We start from the raw sequence: 25,520 nt of genomic DNA on the forward strand, positions 1-25,520 counted from the left end.
ATGTTATCTCTAGTTAAAGACCATCATGTTATCTCTAGTTGAAGACCATCATGTTATCTCTAGTTAAAGATCATCATGTTATCTCTAGTTAAAGACCATCATGTTATCTCTAGTTAAAGACCATCATGTTATCTCTAGTTAAAGATCATCATGTTATCTCTAGTTAAAGATCATCATGTTATCTCTAGTTAAAGACCATCATGTTATCTCTAGTTAAAGATCATCATGTTATCTCTAGTTAAAGACCATCATGTTATCTCTAGTTAAAGATCATCATGTTATCTCTAGTTAAAGATCATCATGTTATCTCTAGTTAAAGATCATCATGTTATCTCTAGTTAAAGACCATCATGTTATCTCTAGTTAAAGATCATCATGTTATCTCTAGTTAAAGACCATCATGTTATCTCTAGTTAAAGATCATCATGTTATCTCTAGTTGAAGACCATCATGTTATCTCTAGTTAAAGACCATCATGTTATCTCTAGTTAAAGACCATCATGTTATCTCTAGTTAAAGACCATCATGTTATCTCTAGTTAAAGACCATCATGTTATCTCTAGTTAAAGATCATCATGTTATCTCTAGTTAAAGACCATCAAACTAGAATTGACCTAGTCTTCACTAACAAACCCGAGAGAATCACCAAAACCCATAACTTATTGACGGGACTCTCGGATCATAATGCAATTTTTTTTTCTAGAAAACTTAACAAAAAACGTTTTGAAAACTCTTTTTCTAGTACCCCTAGTAATCGACCTAATACTAGAATAATCCCCAAAAACCAACAACAAAATCTAGAAAAAGCCTTAAAAGACATCAATTGGGATGATCTTCATAAATGTGAAAATGCAGATATCTGCAGCGACTCTTTCCTCTCTCAAATCAAGGGGGTAATTTCCCTTTCTCCAGACAAGGAGCCGTAGGAGGAATAAAACCACCCTTCCCTGGCTCAACCCAGATTGTGTACACTTAATGAAGCGAAGGGATATGGCTCTCAAAAAATCCATAAAATCAGGGTGAAGTACAGACAGACATATTTTCACAGCTACCAGAAACAAAGTTACGCTGGAGCTGCGAAAGGCCAAAGCAGATTTTTTAATAAAAATTATTGAAAATGCTAGGGGGAACAGTAAAACAATCTGGCAGAATATAAACAAGCTAACAGGGAAACAACATAAGCAGGATAATAAAGGCCTAGAACTAAGAGTTGACAATCAGCTGGTGCGGGACCCCGTTATTCTGGCACAGGAATTAAACTCCTTTTTTATTAAATCTATTGAAGATATATCTAAACAGTTCATTTCACCCGTGTGCTCTGATAGTCCGGTAGATAGAGCTGCAGACAATTCACTGATAAAATGTTGTATTCAAGAAATCACTGTGACAGAAGTCATTAATATTATTAATGCTTTGAACAACTCTAAAGCCAAGGATATCCATGGTCTCGACACCAGCTTTTTAAAATCACACAAGGAGGCGCTGGCACCCCCAATCATGCACCTAGTGAACCTATCGATTAGACACTCGATGGTTCCTGGAGCATGGAAGATGGCCTCAGTTATCCCTGTGTTCAAATCGGGGGATAGCTCCGATATGAACAACTACAGACCAATTAGTATTTTGCCTAGCATCTCTAAAATTATAGAAAAATGGATCGCTAAACAAATAATAGAATTCCTTAATAATGGTCAAACCCCCCTGCACCCCATGCAGTTTGGTTTTCGACCGCATCATTCCACGGAATCTGCACTGGTTATGCTCATGGAGAAATTAAAAAGTTTATTAGATAAGAAGAGCTGCGTAGGTGCTGTATTTTTAGATTTAAAAAGAGCGTTCGATACAGTTAACCATGATGTGCTACTAAGCAAACTGTTAGGCTTCAACTTCTCTGATCAAGCCATCAAATGGTTTGGATCTTATTCATCCCATAGAGAACAATGTACTGTGGTTGATGGTGTCAGCTCCTCTTACCTGGGCTGCCCAGTAGGGGTCCCCCAAGGATCCATACTGGCGCCCATTTTATTCTCTTTATATTAATGACTTCCCTGACTCTTGCTTCAATGTGGATGTTCAGCTGTATGCTGATGACACGGTCATTTTTACGGTGGCCAAAAATAGTGAGGAGGCAGCACGAGTGCTCTCTACTGCTCTGAGTCATATTCAAGGCTGGCTCACCAGGTCCTGTCTCTCATTGAACATGAAAAAAACAGTGTGTATGTTCTTTTCTAAGCAATCCTCAACTGTTGCACATTCTAATGTGTTTTTGGGAACTGAGAAACTGAATGTTGTTAATAAGTTCAAATACTTAGGCATTATGCTTGATTCCACACTCTCCTTTAGGAGCCATGTTAAAATGATGTCGAAAACCATAAACTTCCATATACATAATTTTAAACAAATAAGAAACTCTATCGACTAATGAAGCTTTGCTGTTTTTACACTCTATGATACTCTCACATGTGAGTTACTGCTTAACCAGTTGGTCTATGACAAGCTCAATAGTTATTAAACCGGTCGAACTACTCTATAAAAAAGCATTGAAAATACTGGATAAAAAACCATTTAAGTATCATCATTGCTATATTTTAACCAAATACAAAATGTTAAGTTTTAATAATTTTAGAAAATTCACTTCGGCCTGTTTGATTTTCAAAATACTAAATGGCCTAGCGCCACCCCCCCTTAAAACCTTTATCAAACATCGATCTATTAACTCCACTCTGTCCACCAGAGCTGTCACAAACAGGGACTGTGAGGTCCCATTTAGAAAAACCCTGTTTGGGCAAAATGTGCTGTCCTTCAAAGGATGCATGGTGTGGAACAGCCGACCTCCTTCTATAAGGGAAAGCCCCAGCCTGGTCACCTTCAAAGGATGCATGATGTGGAACAGCCGACCTCCTTCTATAAGGGAAAGCCCCAGCCTGGTCACCTTCAAAGGATGCATGATGTGGAACAGCCGACCTCCTTCTATAAGGGAAAGCCCTGGTCACCTTCAAAGGATGCATGATGTGGAACAGCCTACCTCCTTCTATAAGGGAAAGCCCCAGCCTGGTCACCTTCAAAGGATGCATGATGTGGAACAGCCTACCTCCTTCTATAAGAAAGCCCCAGCCTGGTCACCTTCAAAGGATGCATGATGTGGAACAGCTTCCTCTCTATGAGAAGACCATCCTGTTACCTTCAAGTTAAGATGCATGATCTCTAGTTAAGACCATCATGTTATCTCTAGTTAAAGACCATCATGTCACCTTTAAAGACCATCATGTTATCTTTCCATTTGACCATCATGTTATCTCTAGTTGAAGACCATCATGTTATCTCTAGTTGAAGACCATCATGTTATCTCTAGTTAAAGACCATCATGTTATCTCTAGTTGAAGACCATCATGTTATCTCTAGTTAAAGACCATCATGTTATCTCTAGTTAAAGACCATCATGTTATCTCTAGTTAAAGACCATCATGTTATCTCTAGTTAAAGACCATCATGTTATCTCTAGTTAAAGACCATCATGTTATCTCTAGTTAAAGACCATCATGTTATCTCTAGTTAAAGACCATCATGTTATCTCTAGTTAAAGACCATCATGTTATCTCTAGTTAAAGACCATCATGTTATCTCTAGTTGAAGACCATCATGTTATCTCTAGTTAAAGACCATCATGTTATCTCTAGTTAAAGACCATCATGTTATCTCTAGTTAAAGACCATCATGTTATCTCTAGTTAAAGACCATCATGTTATCTCTAGTTAAAGACCATCATGTTATCTCTAGTTAAAGACCATCATGTTATCTCTAGTTAAAGACCATCATGTTATCTCTAGTTAAAGACCATCATGTTATCTCTAGTTAAAGACCATCATGTTATCTCTAGTTAAAGACCATCATGTTATCTCTAGTTAAAGACCATCATGTTATCTCTAGTTAAAGACCATCATGTTATCTCTAGTTGAAGACCATCATGTTATCTCTAGTTAAAGACCATCATGTTATCTCTAGTTAAAGATCATCATGTTATCTCTAGTTAAAGACCATCATGTTATCTCTAGTTAAAGACCATCATGTTATCTCTAGTTAAAGATCATCATGTTATCTCTAGTTAAAGACCATCATGTTATCTCTAGTTAAAGATCATCATGTTATCTCTAGTTAAAGACCATCATGTTATCTCTAGTTAAAGATCATCATGTTATCTCTAGTTAAAGACCATCATGTTATCTCTAGTTGAAGACCATCATGTTATCTCTAGTTAAAGACCATCATGTTATCTCTAGTTAAAGATCATCATGTTATCTCTAGTTAAAGACCATCATGTTATCTCTAGTTAAAGACCATCATGTTATCTCTAGTTAAAGACCATCATGTTATCTCTAGTTAAAGACCATCATGTTATCTCTAGTTACAGACCATCATGTTATCTCTAGTTAAAGACCATCATGCTATCTCTAGTTAAAGACCATCATGTTATCTCTAGTTAAAGACCATCATGTTATCTCTAGTTAAAGACCATCATGCTATCTCTAGTTAAAGACCATCATGTTATCTCTAGTTAAAGACCATCATGTTATCTCTAGTTAAAGACCATCATGTTATCTCTAGTTAAAGATCATCATGTTATCTCTAGTTAAAGACCATCATGTTATCTCTAGTTGAAGACCATCATGTTATCTCTAGTTAAAGACCATCATGTTATCTCTAGTTAAAGACCATCATGTTATCTCTAGTTAAAGACCATCATGTTATCTCTAGTTAAAGACCATCATGTTATCTCTAGTTAAAGACCATCATGTTATCTCTAGTTAAAGACCATCATGTTATCTCTAGTTAAAGACCATCATGTTATCTCTAGTTAAAGACCATCATGTTATCTCTAGTTAAAGACCATCATGTTATCTCTAGTTGAAGACCATCATGTTATCTCTAGTTAAAGACCATCATGTTATCTCTAGTTAAAGACCATCATGTTATCTCTAGTTAAAGACCATCATGTTATCTCTAGTTGAAGACCATCATGTTATCTCTAGTTAAAGATCATCATGTTATCTCTAGTTAAAGATCATCATGTTATCTCTAGTTAAAGACCATCATGTTATCTCTAGTTGAAGACCATCATGTTATCTCTAGTTAAAGACCATCATGTTATCTCTAGTTAAAGACCATCATGTTATCTCTAGTTGAAGACCATCATGTTATCTCTAGTTGAAGACCATCATGTTATCTCTAGTTAAAGACCATCATGTTATCTCTAGTTAAAGACCATCATGTTATCTCTAGTTAAAGACCATCATGTTATCTCTAGTTGAAGACCATCATGTTATCTCTAGTTAAAGACCATCATGTTATCTCTAGTTGAAGACCATCATGTTATCTCTAGTTAAAGACCATCATGTTATCTCTAGTTAAAGACCATCATGTTATCTCTAGTTAAAGATCATCATGTTATCTCTAGTTGAAGACCATCATGTTATCTCTAGTTAAAGATCATCATGTTATCTCTAGTTAAAGATCATCATGTTATCTCTAGTTGAAGACCATCATGTTATCTCTAGTTAAAGACCATCATGTTATCTCTAGTTAAAGACCATCATGTTATCTCTAGTTAAAGACCATCATGTTATCTCTAGTTAAAGATCATGTTATCTCTAGTTAAAGACCATCATGTTATCTCTAGTTAAAGACCATCATGTTATCTCTAGTTGAAGACCATCATGTTATCTCTAGTTGAAGACTCTTCTTCTTGTCTTCCAGCTTCACTACAGGGATGACGTGTGCAGCCCGAACATCAACATCGGCGTTCTGCTCATCGAGTTCTTCGAGCTCTACGGACGCCACTTCAACTACCTGAAGACGGGCATCAGGATAAAAGATGGCGGCTGCTACGTGGCCAAAGACGACGTCCACAGGAACACGATGGACGGCTACCGGCCCTCCATGCTGTACATCGAGGACCCGCTGCAGCCCGGTAGGTGCCGGTCCCGGATGACGACGAGAGGCCGCAGCGCGTGTCCGTCGGGCGCTAACGCGACCGCCTGCTTTGCCTCCTCCAGATAACGACGTGGGCCGCAGCTCCTACGGCGCCATGCAGGTGAAGCAGGCCTTCGACTACGCCTACGTGGTGCTCAGCCACGCCGTGTCGCCCATCGCCAAGTACTACCCCAACAACGAGACCGAGAGGTGAGCCTCATCTTCAGAGAGATATTCAGTCACACACACCGCCGTCAACAGCGTTAGACCCCCCCCCCTGTCCAGTTTTTATATAAATAAGATAAGATGTTCCTTTATTAGTTCCTCAGTGGGGAAATTGCAGGACTACAGCAGTAGGTGCTCAGAGCAATCATTAAAATACAAATATATACAAAATACAACAGCAATATTAAATATACAGAGGAATATAAATAAATATATCCACGGTAGTAATTGAAGTATATTGAACAGTCAACAGATTAAAGTGATAAATAGGTATTTAAGTGTTTTATTTAATGAATAAATGTCAGCAGTTCACGTGAATAACCTGAAAGCGCAGCAGCAAACTGCCAGAGGTTAAACTAAAAAGGTTTAGGTTACCAAAACCTAAAAGATAATGTTCATTTCAGAGTTCTACTAAAAGTCTTTTCAGGGACGATGATGTGTTCACAACGTGCAGCTGCAAGAACTTTGTGAATATATTTGATTTGCGTTGTAGAAGAATCCTCGAGTGAGTTCGGCTACTTCGATGAGTCAAACATGTAGATTACCTTTAGTTAAACAAAAACTTTATTTTATTCATTTCATTTTATTTATTTTATTTTGCACAATTCAAACAATAAAACAAAATATAAATTACAACAGAGATAAATAAACATCACTGGAAGAGACACAAAGACCAATGGGATTATTTGAAGCCTCCACCTGTATAACATTTGACAAAATACATGTAAGTAAATGAAAAATGCAAAAGACAAACAAAACATTTTTATCTCCAATTGTTTATTAGTTGTATCCTTTAGTTTCAGAGTACATTGAGAAATTAAACTTTACATTTAAATAAAAACCTTAAGTGTTCTAAAACTTTTGAGCGGACATTGTTTTGTATGTGGTCATAACATCTGAGCATTTGATTGGTTGCTCTTGTTGTTGTTGTTGTGGTGGTGCCGGGGTAACAGCTGTTCTCTGTCCCCTCACAGCATCCTGGGCAGAATCATCCGGGTCACACAGGAAGTGGACGAGTACAGGGAATGGATCCGGAAGAACTGGGGCGGCCCGCCTCAGAGCGACCTGCCACTCAACAGTACGTCCACCGGGGGGCGCAGCGCGGCGGCCTGGACCCCGCTGACCTTTGACCTGTGACCTTTGCGTCTCTCTACAGGAAACGACGTCGCGCTGTTCGAGTCCCAGCAGCTGGACGAGTGCAACAACAACGTTCCAGATGACGAAGATGAAGATGTCGTCGTCGTTCTGCCGTCGGCTCCGAGAAGCAAAACCTCCTCAAACTCCTCGTCTCTGAGGTCATCGCCCTCCTCCTCCTCCTCCTCCTCCTCCTCCTCCTCCCCGCTGTCGCCCTCCTCCACCACCTCCACCTCCAGCTCCAGTGACGTGGTCAGTCACACACACACACACACACACACACACACACACACACACAGACTATTTCACTCTTACACACACACACACAACCACAGTCCCACACACACACAAACACACTCTCTCTCTCTCTCTCCCTCTCTCACACACACTCACACTTTCTCGCACATGCACACACACACTCTCTCTCTCTCTCTCTCTCTCTCACACTCGCACGCTCTCACTCTCTCCCTCTCTCACACACACAAACACACTCACACTTTCTTGCACATGCACACACACACTCTCACACACTCTCACACTCTCTCTCTCTCTCTCACACACACTGCTTCTTGAGTGAAACATCATGGTGACCGATGGTTTATGCCCCTCCCCCTCCAGGACTCTGACGGCACGCCGTGTAAGACGGCCAAGCAGCAGCCGTCTGTCCGCGGCTCCGCCCACAAAGAGAAGTCGGCCGCGGCGAACAGCAACCGGGCGCCGAGCCAGGCGAGCGCCGCTCCTTCTGCGGGGAACAAGAGCGGGAAGGTGTGGGCGGAGCCTCTTCTCACGCGCCCCGAGTCGTCCGGGGCAATGCGATCGATAAAGATCCGTTGAATGAGGCGATGGCGCTGCGTGAACTCATCTCTGTCTCTCTCCCCAGGCCAGGACGTCTCGCTCCAACCATAAGAGCGGCCACCAGGGGCAGCAGAGCTCCTCCAGCACCAAGAGCCACCAGAGCAACAAGCCGCACCACCAGGGCAACAGCAAGAAGAGGAAAAACGCTCGGGACTCGACACAGGAAGACCTCTGTAGATAGGCCCCGCCCCTTCCTCTCTGCAGAGGGGGGGGCGCCTCCCCCCCCGGACTCCTGTCTGCTGCCGGACTCCTTCTCGGGAGGTCGTTGGACGGGTTCTCCTCCGTCTCTGTGGACGAGCAACAACTCGGAGCAGAAAGAAGAGAAGAATCAAAGGATTGTTGTGAACGAGGATTAATTGAACCTGAACTGACGTCACGAGGGACTCGAGCCGTCTGCTTCCAAAAGCTTTTTTTATGGAGCGTGTTCCTTCCTGCAGCACCCACACAGCAAGCCTCTGGCGCCCCCTGCTGTACAGGAAGAGACAGGTCGGGTGTCTGGAACCCACACCTGGAGACACCTGCTGGAAAATGGGAAGAGGAATGTGATCTCCTCCTCCTCCCCCCCAAAAAAGAAGAAAACAAAGCAAATGGCTGGAAGCGTACCAGTCAGTCGCGTCCTGTTGTTCGCCGACGTGCCGCAGATTTTATTGAGATGAAACTTACAGATGCAATCAGTAAGCGGGACACAATTTATGCATGGGAATTATTTGTGTTGATTGATTTTTCTTCTGTTGGTTGAATCTGTTTCGTGTCTCGACAGGTTGGACAAAGATTTGTAAAAAAAAAAATTTAAAAAACGAGCATAGGAAAAGAAAAAAAAGATTCAAAAAAAGTAAAAAGAAAATGTTTTCATATTAAACTTTTACAAGATATAGCGATTGAAGACGTGCACGCCTCGTGCACTGGGCTCGGTCGGGTCCCATTGCCAACACACATCATCAGCATCCCGTGATCAGTGTTACGCCTCCACGGGGCGGAAGGGGTTAAATTAATGGGGGGGGGGGATAGTGGTTTTATTGAGAATACACTTGAAAAAGAAATGTTAACAATACAACGGTGGGTGATAATCTGTTCCTTTGGTAATTTACCCACTGCAAACAATGATTTGTATTTGTTAAATGTATTTATTTTTTTATTCTATGAACACCATATGGACAAATGTATTAACATTGGAGCCCATATCTCAAGTCCTACATCTGAAGTTGCATAATTTGGGGGAAGGGTCAGGTGCAAACGGTTGTGTTCAGGTACAGTAAAAATACCAACTTATTTCTTTGGGTTGTTTTCTTTATTTTATTTTTTTTGTGACCATTTGACATCCGACATGTGAGTTCTGTTTTAATATGTGGCTGGTCTACTTTAAAAGGGAGAGGATTTTTTTAAATGTTGTTTTATAATCACAACGAACAACAGTCTCCTCTCTGTCGCTGCAGTACCTCACCTCTCCAGTAGGTGGAGCCGGCGCTCCGGTCTGAACCACAGAGTTTGGGCTTGAACTCATTTGGATGTTTATTTGTGTGATTGATAATAATTCTGATCTCTGGACTTGATGAGCAGCTGAACAGTGAAAGCACATCACGACCCTCCTTTGGCCTCTCGCCCTCAAGACAACAACAACAACATAATAAAGTAGCCAGCAATAACGACGATGATGATATACTATTAGCCCTCGATGACGCGCAGCCACATAATGACTTGAGGCCACGACGGCTGGGCCAGGTGAGGCTTCCTGCCCCCCTCAGTGGGCCAGGTGTCTCTCGCCGCCCCCCCCCCCCCCCCTCGTGAGGCGGTCTGGAGGTGAACAGGTATCTGACTGTCCGGCGGCTCGTCTCCTCCACCTGTATCATCACCTGCAGCTACGTCATGCAATAAAACACAAAACAATGAAACTCTACTTCCTGCTTTGTTCTGACGTCAACATGACCTCCAGGAGAGACTCCTTTAGGAAAGACTCCTCGAGGAAAGACTCCTTTAGGAAAAACTCCTCCAGGAGAGGGTGGCAGGGAAATAAAACACCTGTGAGAGCAGCAGGTGGTGGTGGAGTGAGAGGACAAGGAGTGGGCGAGAGGAGGTGGTGGTGTAGGAGGAGGAGGGTGTGAGGTGAAGGAAGTGGTAGAGGTGGAGGAGAGGAGGGGGAAGTGGTAGAGGAGGAGGAGCATCATCTCCACCGGAGCAGCGCGCGGACCACAAGCCGCTCGCGCCGCTACCTGCGGGTCATTTCTCCGGCTCTCAGCGGGACATCCGGGACATCAGGACTCAGCGGGCTCCGCAGGTGAGACGCGACCAGGTGAGGCTGCTCGTGTTTACACTGTTATGTTCATATGTTTATGTTTATATATGAACACAGTTCTCTGCGCGCGCAGCTCCAGAGTTCTTGTGTTCCTCTCGCGCCGCTGAGTCTCCGGTTGACACCGGGACTCGGTGCGCGTGTCTGCTGCTCGTCGGTGTACCGGGACGTCACGGTGTGAGGTCTCTGGGATCACTACCGACCGAGAGGAGCACGTGCGCGTCGCGTTAACGTCTCCGCGCGTGTGTGTGCGTGTGCGTGTGCGTGTGTGTGTGTGTGTGTGTGTGTGTGTGTGTGTGTGTGTGTGTGCGGCTTTAATGAGTTGATGTTCATCTCTTCCTCTTTGTGCTCATGGCCCCTCCCTCATGAAAACATCTGTTTAAACCATAGCAGTGACGTCACAGCATGTTTCCTCCGCGAGTGAAAGCAGCACGGTGTGACGTCACTGTGTCACTCCCAATAAAACGCTGAATATTCATCCTGGATACTCCAAATATTTGACTTCTCTGGTCACAAAGGGGTGTGGTCGTGGTCAGAGGTCGTGTCAGGACCTGCAGACGCTCACAGATAAAAGTGATTAACTGTAAGTGATTGATGAGCTGTGAGGTGGCGAAGAACATGGAGCGGACATGTTTCACTCCCAGCTTCAACTCTTAAGAGTCTTTAAGAGGCTTGATGAGTCTTAGAGTCTTGATGAGTCTTAGAGTCGTCGTCTGGTCCTGAAGTGTCGACCCTGAGAGAGTCCTCCTCTCAGAGCGCCGCTTCCCCAAAAGGTCGCGCTGACGACAACAAGAGCTGCTTCTGTTTGTTCTGAGGACTGAAGTGTGTGTCTGTGTGTGTCTCTGTCAAAGGTCAGCTGCCCGGGTCCTTTCACAGTGAAGCCCTCACCATATTGTAACACACACACACACACACACACACACACACACACACACACACAGAGACACACACAGAGACACACACACACAGAGACACACAAAGACACACACACAGAGACACACAAAGACACACACACAGAGACACACAAAGACACACACACAGAGACACACACAGACACACACACAGAGACACACACAGACACACACACAGAGACACACACAGACACACACACAGAGACACACAGAGACACACACACAGAGACACACACACACAGAGACACACACACGGAGACACACACAGACACACACACAGCCCCCCCCCCCCCCCCCCCCCTGTAATGTGTGTTGTCGTGCTCGGCGGTTGCCTAGGTGACGGTTCGGGACTTTTCGGGTTTCTGTCTCTATTCTTAGAATCTTTTCTTCTTCTGTTGCTTTTTAATCGCTGCGGCCGTAAAGTAAAAGTCGTGATGCGTTCAGGGTCCCTGGGACAAAATGAGTGTTTCTTCTTTTGAGGACTTGTGTGCGTCCATGTTCCTCATTGTGCGTCTCCTGGAGTCAACAACACACTTCTCTTTTTACACACACACACACATACACACACACACACACACACACAGTCTTCACTGACTGACCTCCACAGGAAATGAGCATGTGACTTCTTGTGGTTCTTCTTGAGGCGTCGGCGTTCTCTCTTGTTCCTGTGTGTGTGTGTCCCCTCATGCCCCCCCCCCCCCCACGTTCCCCTCGGTGGTCCTTGAACCTCTCTACTCGGCCTCATTAACTCGTTATACTGAGACCAGCCCTGATCCTCATGCTGGAAGCTTCCTCTCTTCTTCCTCTCCTCTTCTTCTTCCTCTCCTTCTTCCCCTCCTCTCCTCCTCGATGTTTCCTGTCCTCGTGGTTTTGAGAGCAGACACTCAGATCCACTTTTAGTCGGCGCCTCATCTCTGAACCGTCCCGACTCTTCATCACGTCTCCTCTTCATCGTGCAGGAGCAACGGCATTGATCATCGTCTCCATCGGTCGCTGATCCACTTCCTTGTTGTCACAGCGTGTTTGATCTATTCAAAGGAGCCGGGGGGGGGTGGCCTCCTCATCATCACAGTGTTCAGTCCCCCTGAAGACGAGCAACACGAGAACCTCCGGTCTCAGGTCCAGAGGTTCTGGTCTCAGGTCCAGAGGTTCTGGTCTCAGGTCCAGAGGTTCTGGTTCTTGACGTCATCGAGTCCCTGAAGCTGTGATCGCTCTTCATCCTCTGTCTGTCCACGGCTGATCGCTCTTCATCCTCTTGATATTCAAAACTCTTCATCAACTTCCACCTGATGGATCATGACGAAGAGCAGAAAGACCCTGAAGGCTGCAGACGAGTTCACGTCTCATCACCTCCACATTTAAAACGAGATGCGTGAAGATTGAAGCTCCGCCTCCTGACGCGTTACATGATGAACACCCGGCTCCTCATCCACGTATCCTCCTCTTCCTCCTCGTCCCGACACGGTGAAGCGCAGCAGGAGGTCAAACCCAGTTGGGACCGGCCTGAAGCTCCAGAGGCTCCGGAGGCCCCGGAGAGCAACGCGTCCGCATGACATGAAGAGGAGAAGTCTCTGAGTGATGAAGAGGAGGAGTCTCTGTAGACCTGCGTTATACATTTAAATAATGATTTCCTTCAGCACGGCGATAACATGATGAATCACATCCTCTTCACCTGAGGCACCTGGTGACGTCACTATGGCAACGAGAGGCTGTGAAAGATCTGGTTACACACACTCACACTCACAGAGCATCCTTTGTGAGGCCCGGGTGGAGGCCCCCGTGGGGCCCGGTGGGGGCTTCAGGCTCTCGGTGTCTCGCTGTGAAAGAAGTTCTTTCATGATGAAGAAGAGGCTCTCTGGTCTCAGGTAACACACATACCTGAAGGTGAGGAGGCTCCGCCCCTTTGTCAGGACAGAGAGGAGTAGTTCACCTGTACAGCCTGTAGGAGACCCTCAAGGAACCCTTAGACCACTAGAGCCTGGTACCCCTTAGACCACTAGAGCCTGTTAGACCACTAGAGCCTGGTACCCCTTAGACCACTAGAGCCTGTTAGACCACTAGAGCCTGGTACCCCTTAGACCACTAGAGCCTGTTAGACCACTAGAGCCTGGTACCCCTTAGACCACTAGAGTTCATAACTCCGGGTTGTTTTATAACTCGAGCTGGTTCCCTTTTCCATGAACCGTCCTCGCTGAGAGGAAGTGACTCAGAGAGAGAGGCAGTGTGGGGGCGGGGCTTACCCAAGGCTGTAGTTCTTCCAGCTGTTTGAGTGACAGATGTTTTTCTTTTGAAGCTTTTAGTTTCTCAGTAAAAGACAGAAGTCAGAAAACTGGCTGGATCCAGATTTTGAGATTTTCGTTGGATAAAAACAAAATGATGCTCTCCTTCCTCAGCCAGAGCTCTCCTTCCCCAGCCAGAGCTCTCCTTCCTCAGCCAGAGCTCTCCTTCCTCAGCCAGAGCTCTCCTTCCTCAGCCAGAGCTCTCCTTCCTCAGCCAGAGCTCTCCTTCCTCAGCCAGAGCTCTCCTTCCTCAGCCAGAGCTCTCCTTCCTCAGCCAGAGCTCTCCTTCCTCAGCCAGAGCTCTCCTTCCCCAGCCAGAGCTCTCCTTCCTCAGCCAGAGCTCTCCTTCCTCAGCCAGAGCTCTCCTTCCCCAGCCAGAGCTCTCCTTCCCCAGCCAGAGCTCTCCTTCCCCAGCCAGAGCTCTCCTTCCTCAGCCAGAGCTCTCCTTCCTCAGCCAGAGCTCTCCTTCCCCAGCCAGAGCTCTCCTTCCTCAGCCAGAGCTCTCCTTCCTCAGCCAGAGCTCTCCTTCCCCAGCCAGAGCTCTCCTTCCTCAGCCAGAGCTCTCCTTCCCCAGCCAGAGCTCTCCTTCCTCAGCCAGAGCTCTCCTTCCCCAGCCCAGAGCTCTCCTTCCTCAGCCAGAGCTCTCCTTCCTCAGCCAGAGCTCTCCTTCCTCAGCCAGAGCTCTCCTTCCTCAGCCAGAGCTCTCCTTGCTCAGCCAGAGCTCTCCTTCCCCAGCCAGAGCTCTCCTTCCTCAGCCAGAGCTCTCCTTCTCCTCGGTGCTCCTCGTGTTTCTCCTTCGCCGCTGAAGCTCTGCTCGACATTCTTTGGCTCGAGGTGGAAAACACACGAAGGTTCACTAAGCTGCAGCCGAGCCACACAAGGCCCCATTGAGTCAGGGGGCGGAGCCAGTGGCTCAGTGAGAGTCAGGGGGCGGAGCCAGTGGCTCAGGGGGCGGAGCCACGGGGCCTACGGGGCGGGGCCACGGGGCCTACGGGGCCTCGCTGCTTCCAGCCGGCTTCTGTTGAGACATGTCTCTGAGCTTCTGTTGGAGACTCGACGCCTCGACGCCAGAACGAATCCCTCTGAGGACGAGAGGCTGAAACGTCGTGTGACTCGCGGCTCGGGACCGAAGCCCGACCGGTGCCACCCGGATCGAAACGCAACGCACATTTCGGTGCCTGAGCCGAGTGAAATTGTAAAAAAACTATTGTTTTGCACTTCTCAGGTGGCTCCGCCCTGTCAGCAGGTTACGAGCCTCTCATATTTCACTGAGGAGGCGTGGCGGCGTGAGGCCGAGCGCACCAGGCTGGGCGCCGGGGAGACGTCACCCTGACCACGAGGAGACGATGACGACGAGCAGCCGGAACTCAGATTAGTCACGTTGACTGCAAGTCTTGCATTTATAAAAGTAGGACAACAAATAATAAATGAGCCATATAAGCATGTTGAAGCCGTGCTCCATGTGAACGGCCGTCACAGGGATAGGGTTAGGGTCCTCGTTGTCCATCGTTGTTTTTTGCTTCTTTTTTTAAGTATCGGTTCAGGCACCGTTTAGCACCGCTATCGGAAAAAACCCAATCGATACCCATCCCTACTCACGACCCAACAGACAAACAAACAAACAAACAAACAAACATCTTTATTTCATGTCTGACTCTCAGCAGATGCAGCGCAGTCTATTTATACTTTAACTTTGACAGTTAAACAGTTTCTACACAATACAAAGTATACAGTACACACACATACACACACACACACACACACACACACACACATACACACATACACACACATACACACATACATACACACACACACACATACACATACACATACACATACACACATACACATACACACATACACATACACACACACACACACACACACATATACACACATACACACACACACACATACACACACACACACATATACACACACACACACACACACACACATATACACACGCATATACACACATACACATATACATACACACACATACATACATACACATATACACACACATACACACACACACATACACACACACACACACACGCACACACACGCACACGCACACACACACACACACACGGCTGAGAACCGGCAATCTTAAATATCCTTAAATGTGTTAGATTCTGCTCGTGTTCCTCCCCTCCCCCCCCCCCCCATGCGTTTCCATTGAACCCTCTTCCCCAGGATGAGGTCAGCGGAAGGCGTGGTGCTCGTGGTGCTCGTGGTGGAGGTGACCACACGGAGGAGGAGGGGGGGGGGTGGCAGCAGGTCAAACCACTGCAGCTCGACGGGGGTGTTCCTCCTCTGGGGCAAAGACGGCAGAAAGAGACCCCCCTGAGCTTGAAGCTGTTTCTAGCTCTGCGAGGCCTCTTAACACATGTTGTTGTTGTTATTTACTTGTTTGATTGAATCCCAAACGGGTCGCATGGAACACGCCGACATGCTCCCCAAACCCAACGTGAGGAGCAGGAAGTGGAAGAGACTAATTCAATGACAGTTCTTCAGTATTGCCCCCCCCCGGCGGCCGTGTTGACGCGTGCCTGTCTCTTTAAATCCAGACCTCCTCCTCGGCGGCGCGGAGCAGCAGAATCGACGCTCCGCTTGCTCGTGCCGCTCGACGCCATTGGAGGAAGTGAATTTGAGCGGCGCTCGCTTCCACTTCCTGTTCATCACGACGTCGTCTGAATGAGGGTAACTCGATACCGGCAGTCTAATCCAATCTGCCCCTGTGCATTGTGGTCCACGCATCCGTCATCTGGTTACGGAGCCTGCTCACGCAGCCGACCCGGTTCTGACCCGTGTGCGTACCAATCATAACTCTGATGACATCACGGCAAGAACATGAGCGGCCAGTTTGTCTCACGGGGAGCTGCCGCCAGGAGTCAAACAAGATGGCCGTCTTTTCGCTGAGTCATGGTCCACGATCCATCAGGATGAACGGTTAACAAAGAAACATTTAAATGCAACTCAACCATCGTATCCTCTCCTCTCTCCTTAAGGACGCTTAGGATACACTGAGCTCCTCTCCTCTCTCCTTAAGGACGCTTAGGATACACTGAGCTCCTCTCTCCTCTCTCCTTAAGGACGCTTAGGATACACTGAGCTCCTCTCTCCTCTCTCCTTAAGGACGCTTAGGATACACTGAGCTCCTCTCTCCTCTCCTCTCTCCTTAAGGACGCTTAGGATACACTGAGCTCCTCTCTCCTCTCCTCTCTCCTTAAGGACGCTTAGGATACACTGAGCTCCTCTCTCCTCTCCTCTCCTTAAGGACGCTTAGGATACACTGAGCTCCTCTCCTCTCTCCTTAAGGACGCTTAGGATACACTGAGCTCCTCTCCTCTCTCCTTAAGGACGCTTAGGATACACTGAGCTCCTCTCCTCTCTCCTTAAGGACGCTTAGGATACACTGAGCTCCTCTCTCCTCTCCTCTCTCCTTAAGGATGCTTAGGATACACTGAGCTCCTCTCCTCTCTCAAGTTTCAAGTTTCAAGTTTTTTATTGTCACATCCCCTTTTATACAAGTATAATCGGTTCGTGAAATTCTTATGTGCAAAACACCCGACAGCAGTAGCAGACTAAAAAAAGAATAAAAATGAGAATAAACTATACAATATCCACACAAAAAAAAGAAGAAAGTATTAACAATATATATATAAAACAATGTAATAGAATATACATCATGGCAATATATATATATAAAACAATGTAATAAAATATACACTTTTTTTGAGACTATATATATATATATGTATATACATACAATATATATATACAATATATATATATATAAACAATGTAATAAAATATACACCATGGCCATAGATATTCACAGAATATGTTCTGGTGTGTAGTGTTAATGAGGGTCTCAGTCCTTGTTCAGCAGCCTGATGGCCTGACTGAAGAAGCTGTCTCTCAGTCTGTTTGTGCGGCACTTGATACTGCGGTATCGCCTGCCTGACGGTAGAAGGGTGAACAGTTTGTGCCCGGGGTGGTTATTGTCTTTCATCATCCGTTTGGCCCTGGCCACACACCGCTTGGTGTATATGTCCAGGATGGAGGGAAGCTCACCTCCAACGATGTACTGTGCCGACCGCACCACCCTCTGTAGTGCCCTACGCTCCAGGGCGGTGCAGTTCCCGTACCAGACGGTGATGCAACCTGTCAGAACACTCTCGATGGTACTGGTGTAGAATGTTCTGAGGATGCGGGGGGCCATGTTGAATTTCCTCAGTCGCCTAAGGAAATACAGGCGGAAATACAGTTTTATAGAATCTCAAGACTTGAATAATGAACACTGTGAAAAAAACCGGACTTTTCGTCGGTAGAAAATTTACGTTTTTTTACTGCCAATAATTTTTTACTTTCTGTGATTTCTTTATGTTAAAAACTATTGCTTAAACTCATCCAATACTTCCCCCAAAAATCATGTGTGATGCCAGTCAAGGCCTGAACACATTCACACGAAGAAACAAGCACATTTCTTGGAGGAACACCTATTGATCACCTATTGATCACCTATATTGGATGATGCACTGTGCCCAACTAATCATACACGTGATGCCTTGAGAGGTCGGGGTCAGATTGTGAGTACTCCTCCGTTTTCCTGATCCGATGTGAGGTCAAAGGTCAGGGATGTCTATGTGTCCAGATTGTAATGCACTCCGAGACAAATTTGTAAATTGTGAAAATGGGCTATACAAATAAACTGAATTGAATTGAGACGTCAGTGCACAACTCAAGACGACAAGCATTTATGCATTTTACATCGAATTTACATGACATGGTCTATACTTCACGTCGGGACACACGACGCATGAATATGTTCACGTAGTTAAAGCGCCACCTAGTGGCTGAACTGGACTTTTGTCGAATCCGCCCCAAACTTGTCGCGCTCGTTACAAGTCGCGGCCCGAGTCGAGTCCGACCGGCGCGCCGGCTCCTCGGCGCCGGCTCCCCCGACCGGCGCGGGTGAGCGAGGACCCGTTCGACGCTGCTTGCAGCTTTAATTATTATTTTCCTTTGTCGTGTTCAAACGTCGTCTGCCCGCACACCGTACGCCCCAGCAGAGTGAAATTCCACATGCACAAGCAGACCGGTGAAAATTTTCATATTATTGAGTTTTCGTAGTTGTGTAAAAAAAAATGTCTCAATAGCGCCCCCTACAAACTCTTTTTTTCAAAAGCAATAGTTTTCTTCCCCCGATAACCGATTGACTTGAGATTTGGTCCACAGGTCAGAATTGACCTGCTCTACAAAAAAGCCTCTCAGACCCCTAAGCTCCGCCTACTTAGATTTTCCGCCATTTTGAATTTTGTTAAAAACACTTTTTGTTTAACTCCTCTGAAACGCTTCGTCCAAATCATACACAACTTGCTGTGGTTCATTATCGGTTCGATACCATCAGAAATCTTTGAAAGATTGTTGATATGTCATTGCTCTCAGAAGATATAGACCAATGAACATCCAAGGGGTGTGGCCTAATATGTAAAGACACCTAACTTCCAAATCACTTGGACTATCCTCACCAAATTGGTAGCCTATGTCCACAAGGACACCTTTAACCTACCTTAATTTTTTCATAACGTTTGATCATTAGGGGGCGCTATAATCAATCCCTCAAAATATGCCTTTTTTGCCTTTTTTCATGTTTTTAGGGGTTGTACAACAGTTAACTCCTCCTAGAGCTTAAACCCGATACATTCCAAACTTGGCCTATATGGTCTTGAGACCTTTGTCTTGAAATGGCCTTAAAAGATTTCAATAATATTAAACTTTGTGCGTTTGCCGGACCGGCAAAGAAACGCCATTCGCCATGAAAATTGACGTTGTTGTAACTCAGCCATACATAATGGAATCTGCTCCATATTTCTCATACATCATGACATAATGACCCTGAAGACATCCATATGCTAATTTTTTCATATGCTAATTTTTTTCTGGAAAGAAATGCCATTCGCCATGAAAATTGACGTTGTTGTAACTCAGCCATACATAATGGAATCTGCTCCATATTTCTCATACATCATGACATAATGACCCTGAAGACATCCATATGCTAATTTTTTTTTCTGGACTTAGCGCCAACTAGTGGCACTAGGAAGTTACATGTTTTTTACTTTTATACACTGCTCCTCGCAGATTATTCAGATCGCTCTCAAAATATACCAGAATAGACCAAAGACCTTGATGATGCTTCCCTGTGAAGCTCGTAGCGACACGTTGAATCACATTCACATGTAATTTACATGACAAGGTCTAGACTTCACATGGATACACATGATGCATGTATATGTTCAAATTGTCACAGCGCCCCCTGCTGGCAACCCTGGACTCGCTCAAATCTGCTCCAAACTTCTCATGCTTCGTAGAATTCACGGCCTGAGGATATCAACAAGCCTTTTTTCACTCAGTCAAAGCGCCACCGACTAGCAAAGTAAAATCAGTGTCGCGCGACGAACGGTCAAACGCCCGAAGCCGCGTGCGTGCGCCTCGGCCGAGGGGGCCGGCGTCCGGCCAGCACCCCCGACGTGCGAAGCAGGAAGAGGACCCGTTCATCGCTGCTTGCAGCTTTAATTAACTCTGCTTTCTCTCTTTTATATGTTGAGGTTCATCTGGGAGAGGAAACCAACACTTTTACATTTGATTGACTTTATTTCACTTCCTTTCCTTGTTGTCTTGCGTCCTTGAGGAAACCAAAGACTCTTTTCTCTGCTCTGTGATTCTTTGACTGGATTCTCTTTAAAGCATTCCCTCGGTGCTCTGGGCTCAGATGAGTGTTTGCGGGTCGGGGGTCGGCGCCTCAGACGGGCTCGTAACTCACGGGCTTTAGAACCATTATCTAGACGCGTTGCTCGGCAACAACAACGACTGCGTCCGCTGGAGGAAGACAATCGGACGCTGTGAGAAACCTCGAGCGCCTCTGGATGTGGAAAGAGCAACGGAGCAACGCCGCCGCCACGGACCAATGGCGTAACTTCCTCAGCCTCTACGACCAATGGCGTAACTCGGTGGTGTAACTCACTGTCGGACCATGAGAGGTTTCCCTGAAGGTCTCAGACTCATGGGGGTCTGGACTGGTCCATGAGACGTCTCCCTGAAGGTCTCAGACTCATGGGGGTCTGGACTGGTCCATGAGAGGTTTCCCTGTAGGTCTCAGACTCATGGGGGTCTGGACTGGTCCATGAGACGTCTCCCTGAAGGTCTCAGACTCATGGGGGTCTGGACTGGTCCATGAGAGGTTTCCCTGAAGGTCTCAGACTCATGGGGGTCTGGACTGGTCCATGAGAGGTCTCCCTGAAGGTCTCAGACTCATGGGGGTCTGGACTGGTCCATGAGAGGTTTCCCTGAAGGTCTCAGACTCATGGGGGTCTGGACTGGTCCATGAGAGGTTTCCCTGAAGGTCTCAGACTCATGGGGGTCTGGACTGGTCCATGAGAGGTCTCCTGAAGGTCTCAGACTCATGGGGGTCTGGACTGGTCCATGAGAGGTTTCCCTGAAGGTCTCAGACTCATGGGGGTCTGGACTGGTCCATGAGAGGTTTCCCTGCATGGATCATGACATAAAACCGACATGCGACCAACGTTTATTTCTGCTCTCACTGCGATGACATCACCAGTGACGACATGCGATGACATCACCAGTGACATCATCGTTCAGTCGCTCACGGTTTGAGGGACTCAGCAGCTGTGAGGTCGACGGTCCTCTGGGTGTCAACATTGTGTGTGTGTGTGTGTGTGTGTGTGTGTGTGTGTGTGTGTGTGTGTGTGTGTGTGTGTGTGTGTGTGTGTGTGTGTGTGTGTGTGTGTGTGTGTGTGTGTGTGTGTGTGTGTGGTTGCTATGTGAGGGACAAACATGAAGCGGTGATATTAGCAACAAGAGGAAATGAGGTTTCTATTGACGGAGGTGCGAAGTTCATGTTTCTATTCAGCTTCAAGTCTCCTCCTCTTTAGTCTCCTCCTCTTTAGTCTCTCGTCTCCTTCTCTTTAGTCTTGTCTCCTTCTCTTTAGTCTCGTCTCCTTCTCTTTAGTCTTGTCTCCTTCTCTTTAGTCTTGTCTCCTTCTCTTTAGTCTCGTCTCCTTCTCTTTAGCCTCTCGTCTCCTTCTCTTTAACCTCCTGTCTCCTTCTCTTTAGTCTCTCGTCTCCTTCTCTTTAGTCTCTCGTCTCCTTCTCTTTAGTCTCTCGTCTCCTTCTCTTTAGTCTCCTGTCTCCTCTTTAGCCTCTCGTCTCCTTCTCTTTAGTCTCCTGTCTCCTTCTCTTTAGTCTCCTGTCTCCTTCTCTTTAGTCTCCAGATGAATGAAGACTTATTTGTAGTTGTATAGACTCATAAAACATATCTTAGTTTGGCCAGTGTGTGTTTCAGTGTGTGTGTGTGTTGTTTCACTGTGTGTTTCAGTGTGTGTCTCTCTATGTGTGTGTGTGTGTGTGTTCTATCAAACTTTATGTTAAATAACGTTCTCCCCCCCCCCCCCCCTTATGCGAAGAGCTGCCAACCTCAGCGCTCCATGACATCCAGAGACCTGGTGGATCTCAGATGACCTTTGCCCCCTCCCCAGCTCCCGTTCTCCACCGGCTCGTCCTCCCTCTCCTCCTCCCCCCTTCTTAACCTCCCCCTCCGGCCTCAGGCCTATTACTCCAACCCTCTGCAGGGAGCAGCAACACAGGAGCTGGCAGAGGATGAAGCGGCTCCGCCTGCCAACTCCAGCCAGAGGGTAGAAGACACAGAGGGACCAGGAGAGAGATAAAGAGAGAGAGAGAGACGCCGTAAAGAGAGAGACAACAACAACAACCTTCGCGATGCCTCGGCGAAGTAAAAACCCAAATTGTACTTGAGCTCTCAACGGGCCCCGAAGGACCTGAAGCTGTGGACTCCTTCTTCACCTCCGGCTCTCTCTCTCCGTTCTCACACCTGCTATGAGCGCCTGAGCCATGCCGGCCAAGGGGAAGTACCTGCTGAACGACCAGGAGCTGAAGAATGAGGCGCTGTACCGGAGGTTCTCCTGCATCAGCCAGTACCAGCCGCTGGTGCTGCTGCTGGGCCTCTCCATGCTGTCCTGTGGCATCCTCCTCATCCTCTTCTTCGCCCTCCGCCTGGTGAGTAACCCTAACCGCTCCACGGCCGTCGCTGTGTGAAGAAACTAGTCCCAACTCCTCTGCTCATGAGCGCTGTGTGTGAGCAGATGATGATGGAAAGCATACGCGTCCATGCACCGCTCTGGGTCAGGGGTCATGTGACCTCACTGGGTCAGGGGTAGGGATGAGTATCATTTAGATTTTTTCCCGATACCGGTGCTAACCCGGTACTTTATTCCCGATGTCGGTGCCTGAACAGAGAAGTTACACGAGTCATTACAGAAGTTACACGAGTCATAGAGAAGTTACATGTGTCATAGAGAAATTACACGAGTCATAGAGAAGTTACACGAGTCATTACAGAAGTTACAAGAGTCATAGAGAAGTTACACGTGTCATAGAGAAGTTACACGAGTCATTACAGAAGTTACAAGAGTCATAGAGAAGTTACACGTGTCATAGAGAAGTTACACGACTCATAGTGAAGTTACACGACTCATAGTGAAGTTACACGAGTCATAGTGAAGTTACACGAGTCATAGTGAAGTTACACGAGTCATAGTGAAGTTACACGAGTCATAGTGAAGTTACACGAGTCATAGTGAAGTTACACGAGTCGTAGAGAAGTTACACGTGTTATAGTGAAGTTACACGAGTCATAGAGAAGTTACACGAGTCATAGAGAAGTTACACGAGTCATAGTGAAGTTACACGAGTCATAGAGAAGTTACACGAGTCATAGTGAAGTTACACGAGTCATAGTGAAGTTACACGAGTCATAGAGAAGTTACACGAGTCATAGTGAAGTTACACGTGTTATAGTGAAGTTACACGAGTCATAGTGAAGTTACACGAGTCATAGAGGAGTTACACGAGTCATAGTGAAGTTACACGAGTCATAGTGAAGTTACACGAGTCGTAGTGAAGTTACACGAGTCGTAGAGAAGTTACACGAGTCATAGTGAAGTTACACGAGTCATAGAGAAGTTACACGAGTCATAGAGAAGTTACATTAGTCATAGTGAAGTTACACGAGTCATAGAGAAGTTACACGAGTCATAGAGAAGTTATACGTGTTATAGTGAAGTTACACGAGACATAGTGAAGTTACACGAGTCATAGAGAAGTTACACGAGTCATAGAGAAGTTACACGAGTCATTACAGAAGTTACACGAGTCATAGTGAAGTTACATTAGTCATAGTGAAGTTACACGAGTCATAGAGAAGTTACATGAGTCATTACAGAAGTTACACGAGTCATAGTGAAGTTACACGAGTCATTACAGAAGTTACACGAGTCATAGTGAAGTTACATTAGCCATAGTGAAGTTACACGAGTCATCGAGAAGTTACACGAGTCATAGAGAAGTTACACGAGTCATAGAGAAGTTACACGAGTCATTACAGAAGTTACACGAGTCATAGTGAAGTTACACGAGTCATTACAGAAGTTACACGAGTCATAGTGAAGTTACACGAGTCATCGAGAAGCTACACGAGTCATAGTGAAGTTACACGAGTCATCGAGAAGTTACACGAGTCATAGAGAAGTTACACGAGTCATAGAGAAGTTACACGAGTCATGGTGAAGTTACACGAGTCATAGAGAAGTTACACGAGTCATAGAGAAGTTACACGAGTCATGGTGAAGTTACACGAGTCATGGTGAAGTTACACGAGTCATAGAGAAGTTACACGAGTCATAGAAGTTACACGAGTCATAGAGAAGTTACACGAGTCATAGAGAAGTTACACGAGTCATAGAGAAGTTACACGAGTCATAGTGAAGTTACACGAGTCATAGAGAAGTTACACGAGTCATTGAGAAGTTACACGAGTCATAGAGAAGTTACACGAGTCATAGAGAAGTTACACGAGTCATAGAGAAGTTACACGAGTCATAGAGAAGTTACACGAGTCATAGAGAAGTTACACGAGTCATAGAGAAGTTACACGAGTCATAGTGAAGTTACACGAGTCATAGTGAAGTTACACGAGTCATAGAGAAGTTACACGAGTCATAGAGAAGTTACACGAGTCATTGAGAAGTTACACGAGTCATTGAGAAGTTACACGAGCCATAGTGAAGTTACACGAGTCATCGAGAAGTTACACGAGTCATAGAGAAGTTACACGAGTCATAGAGAAGTTACACGAGTCATAGAGAAGTTACACGAGTCATAGTGAAGTTACACATCATAGAGAAGTTACACGAGTCATAGAGAAGTTACACGAGTCATAGTGAAGTTACACGAGTCATAGAAGTTACACGAGTCATAGAGAAGTTACACGAGTCATGGTGAAGTTACACGAGTCATGGTGAAGTTACACGAGTCATAGAAGTTACACGAGTCATAGAAGTTACACGAGTCATAGAGAAGTTACACGAGTCATAGAGAAGTTACACGAGTCATTGAGAAGTTACACGAGCCATAGAGAAGTTACACGAGTCATAGAGAAGTTACACGAGTCATGGTGAAGTTACACGAGTCATAGAGAAGTTACACGAGTCATAGAGAAGTTACACGAGTCATGCTGAAGTTACACGAGTCATGGTGAAGTTACACGAGTCATAGAGAAGTTACACGAGTCATGGTGAAGTTACACGAGTCATGGTGAAGTTACACGAGTCATAGAGAAGTTACACGAGTCATAGAGAAGTTACACGAGTCATAGAGAAGTTACACGTGTCATAGAGAAGTTACACGAGTCATAGTGAAGTTACACGTGTCATAGAGAAGTTACACGAGTCATGGTGAAGTTACACGAGT

The 25,520-nt window shown here is 45.9% G+C and overlaps 2 protein-coding genes across 9 annotated transcripts in view; both read left to right on the plus strand.

Annotated features, from left to right (window-relative positions):
• tent4b (terminal nucleotidyltransferase 4B) overlaps window positions 1-10,075 on the plus strand; it is a 33,966-nt gene extending 23,891 nt beyond the window's left edge. For all 5 annotated transcript variants that reach the window (XM_056413069.1, XM_056413070.1, XM_056413071.1 and 2 more), the window contains 6 exons: window positions 5,752-5,965; window positions 6,051-6,177; window positions 7,167-7,270; window positions 7,349-7,578; window positions 7,945-8,091; window positions 8,207-10,075. In XM_056413069.1, coding sequence (XP_056269044.1) covers window positions 5,752-5,965; window positions 6,051-6,177; window positions 7,167-7,270; window positions 7,349-7,578; window positions 7,945-8,091; window positions 8,207-8,362 — 978 coding nt within the window. In that variant the 3' untranslated portion in view covers window positions 8,363-10,075. The remainder of the gene's footprint in view (window positions 1-5,751; window positions 5,966-6,050; window positions 6,178-7,166; window positions 7,271-7,348; window positions 7,579-7,944; window positions 8,092-8,206) is intronic.
• A 242-nt stretch (window positions 10,076-10,317) lies between these two features.
• The window catches only part of adcy7 (adenylate cyclase 7), a 42,523-nt gene continuing 27,320 nt past the window's right edge, over window positions 10,318-25,520 (plus strand). The window contains exons 1-2 of one of the 4 annotated variants that reach the window (XM_056413063.1): window positions 10,318-10,468; window positions 22,160-22,769. In XM_056413063.1, the coding sequence (XP_056269038.1) occupies window positions 22,605-22,769 (165 nt within the window). In that variant the 5' untranslated portion in view covers window positions 10,318-10,468; window positions 22,160-22,604. The remainder of the gene's footprint in view (window positions 10,469-22,159; window positions 22,770-25,520) is intronic. The other 3 variants (XM_056413064.1, XM_056413065.1, XM_056413066.1) reach the window with 3 other exon arrangements.

The sequence above is a fragment of the Pseudoliparis swirei genome, chromosome 4 (assembly GCF_029220125.1).
Source record: "Pseudoliparis swirei isolate HS2019 ecotype Mariana Trench chromosome 4, NWPU_hadal_v1, whole genome shotgun sequence".
Classification (NCBI taxonomy): domain Eukaryota; kingdom Metazoa; phylum Chordata; class Actinopteri; order Perciformes; family Liparidae; genus Pseudoliparis; species Pseudoliparis swirei.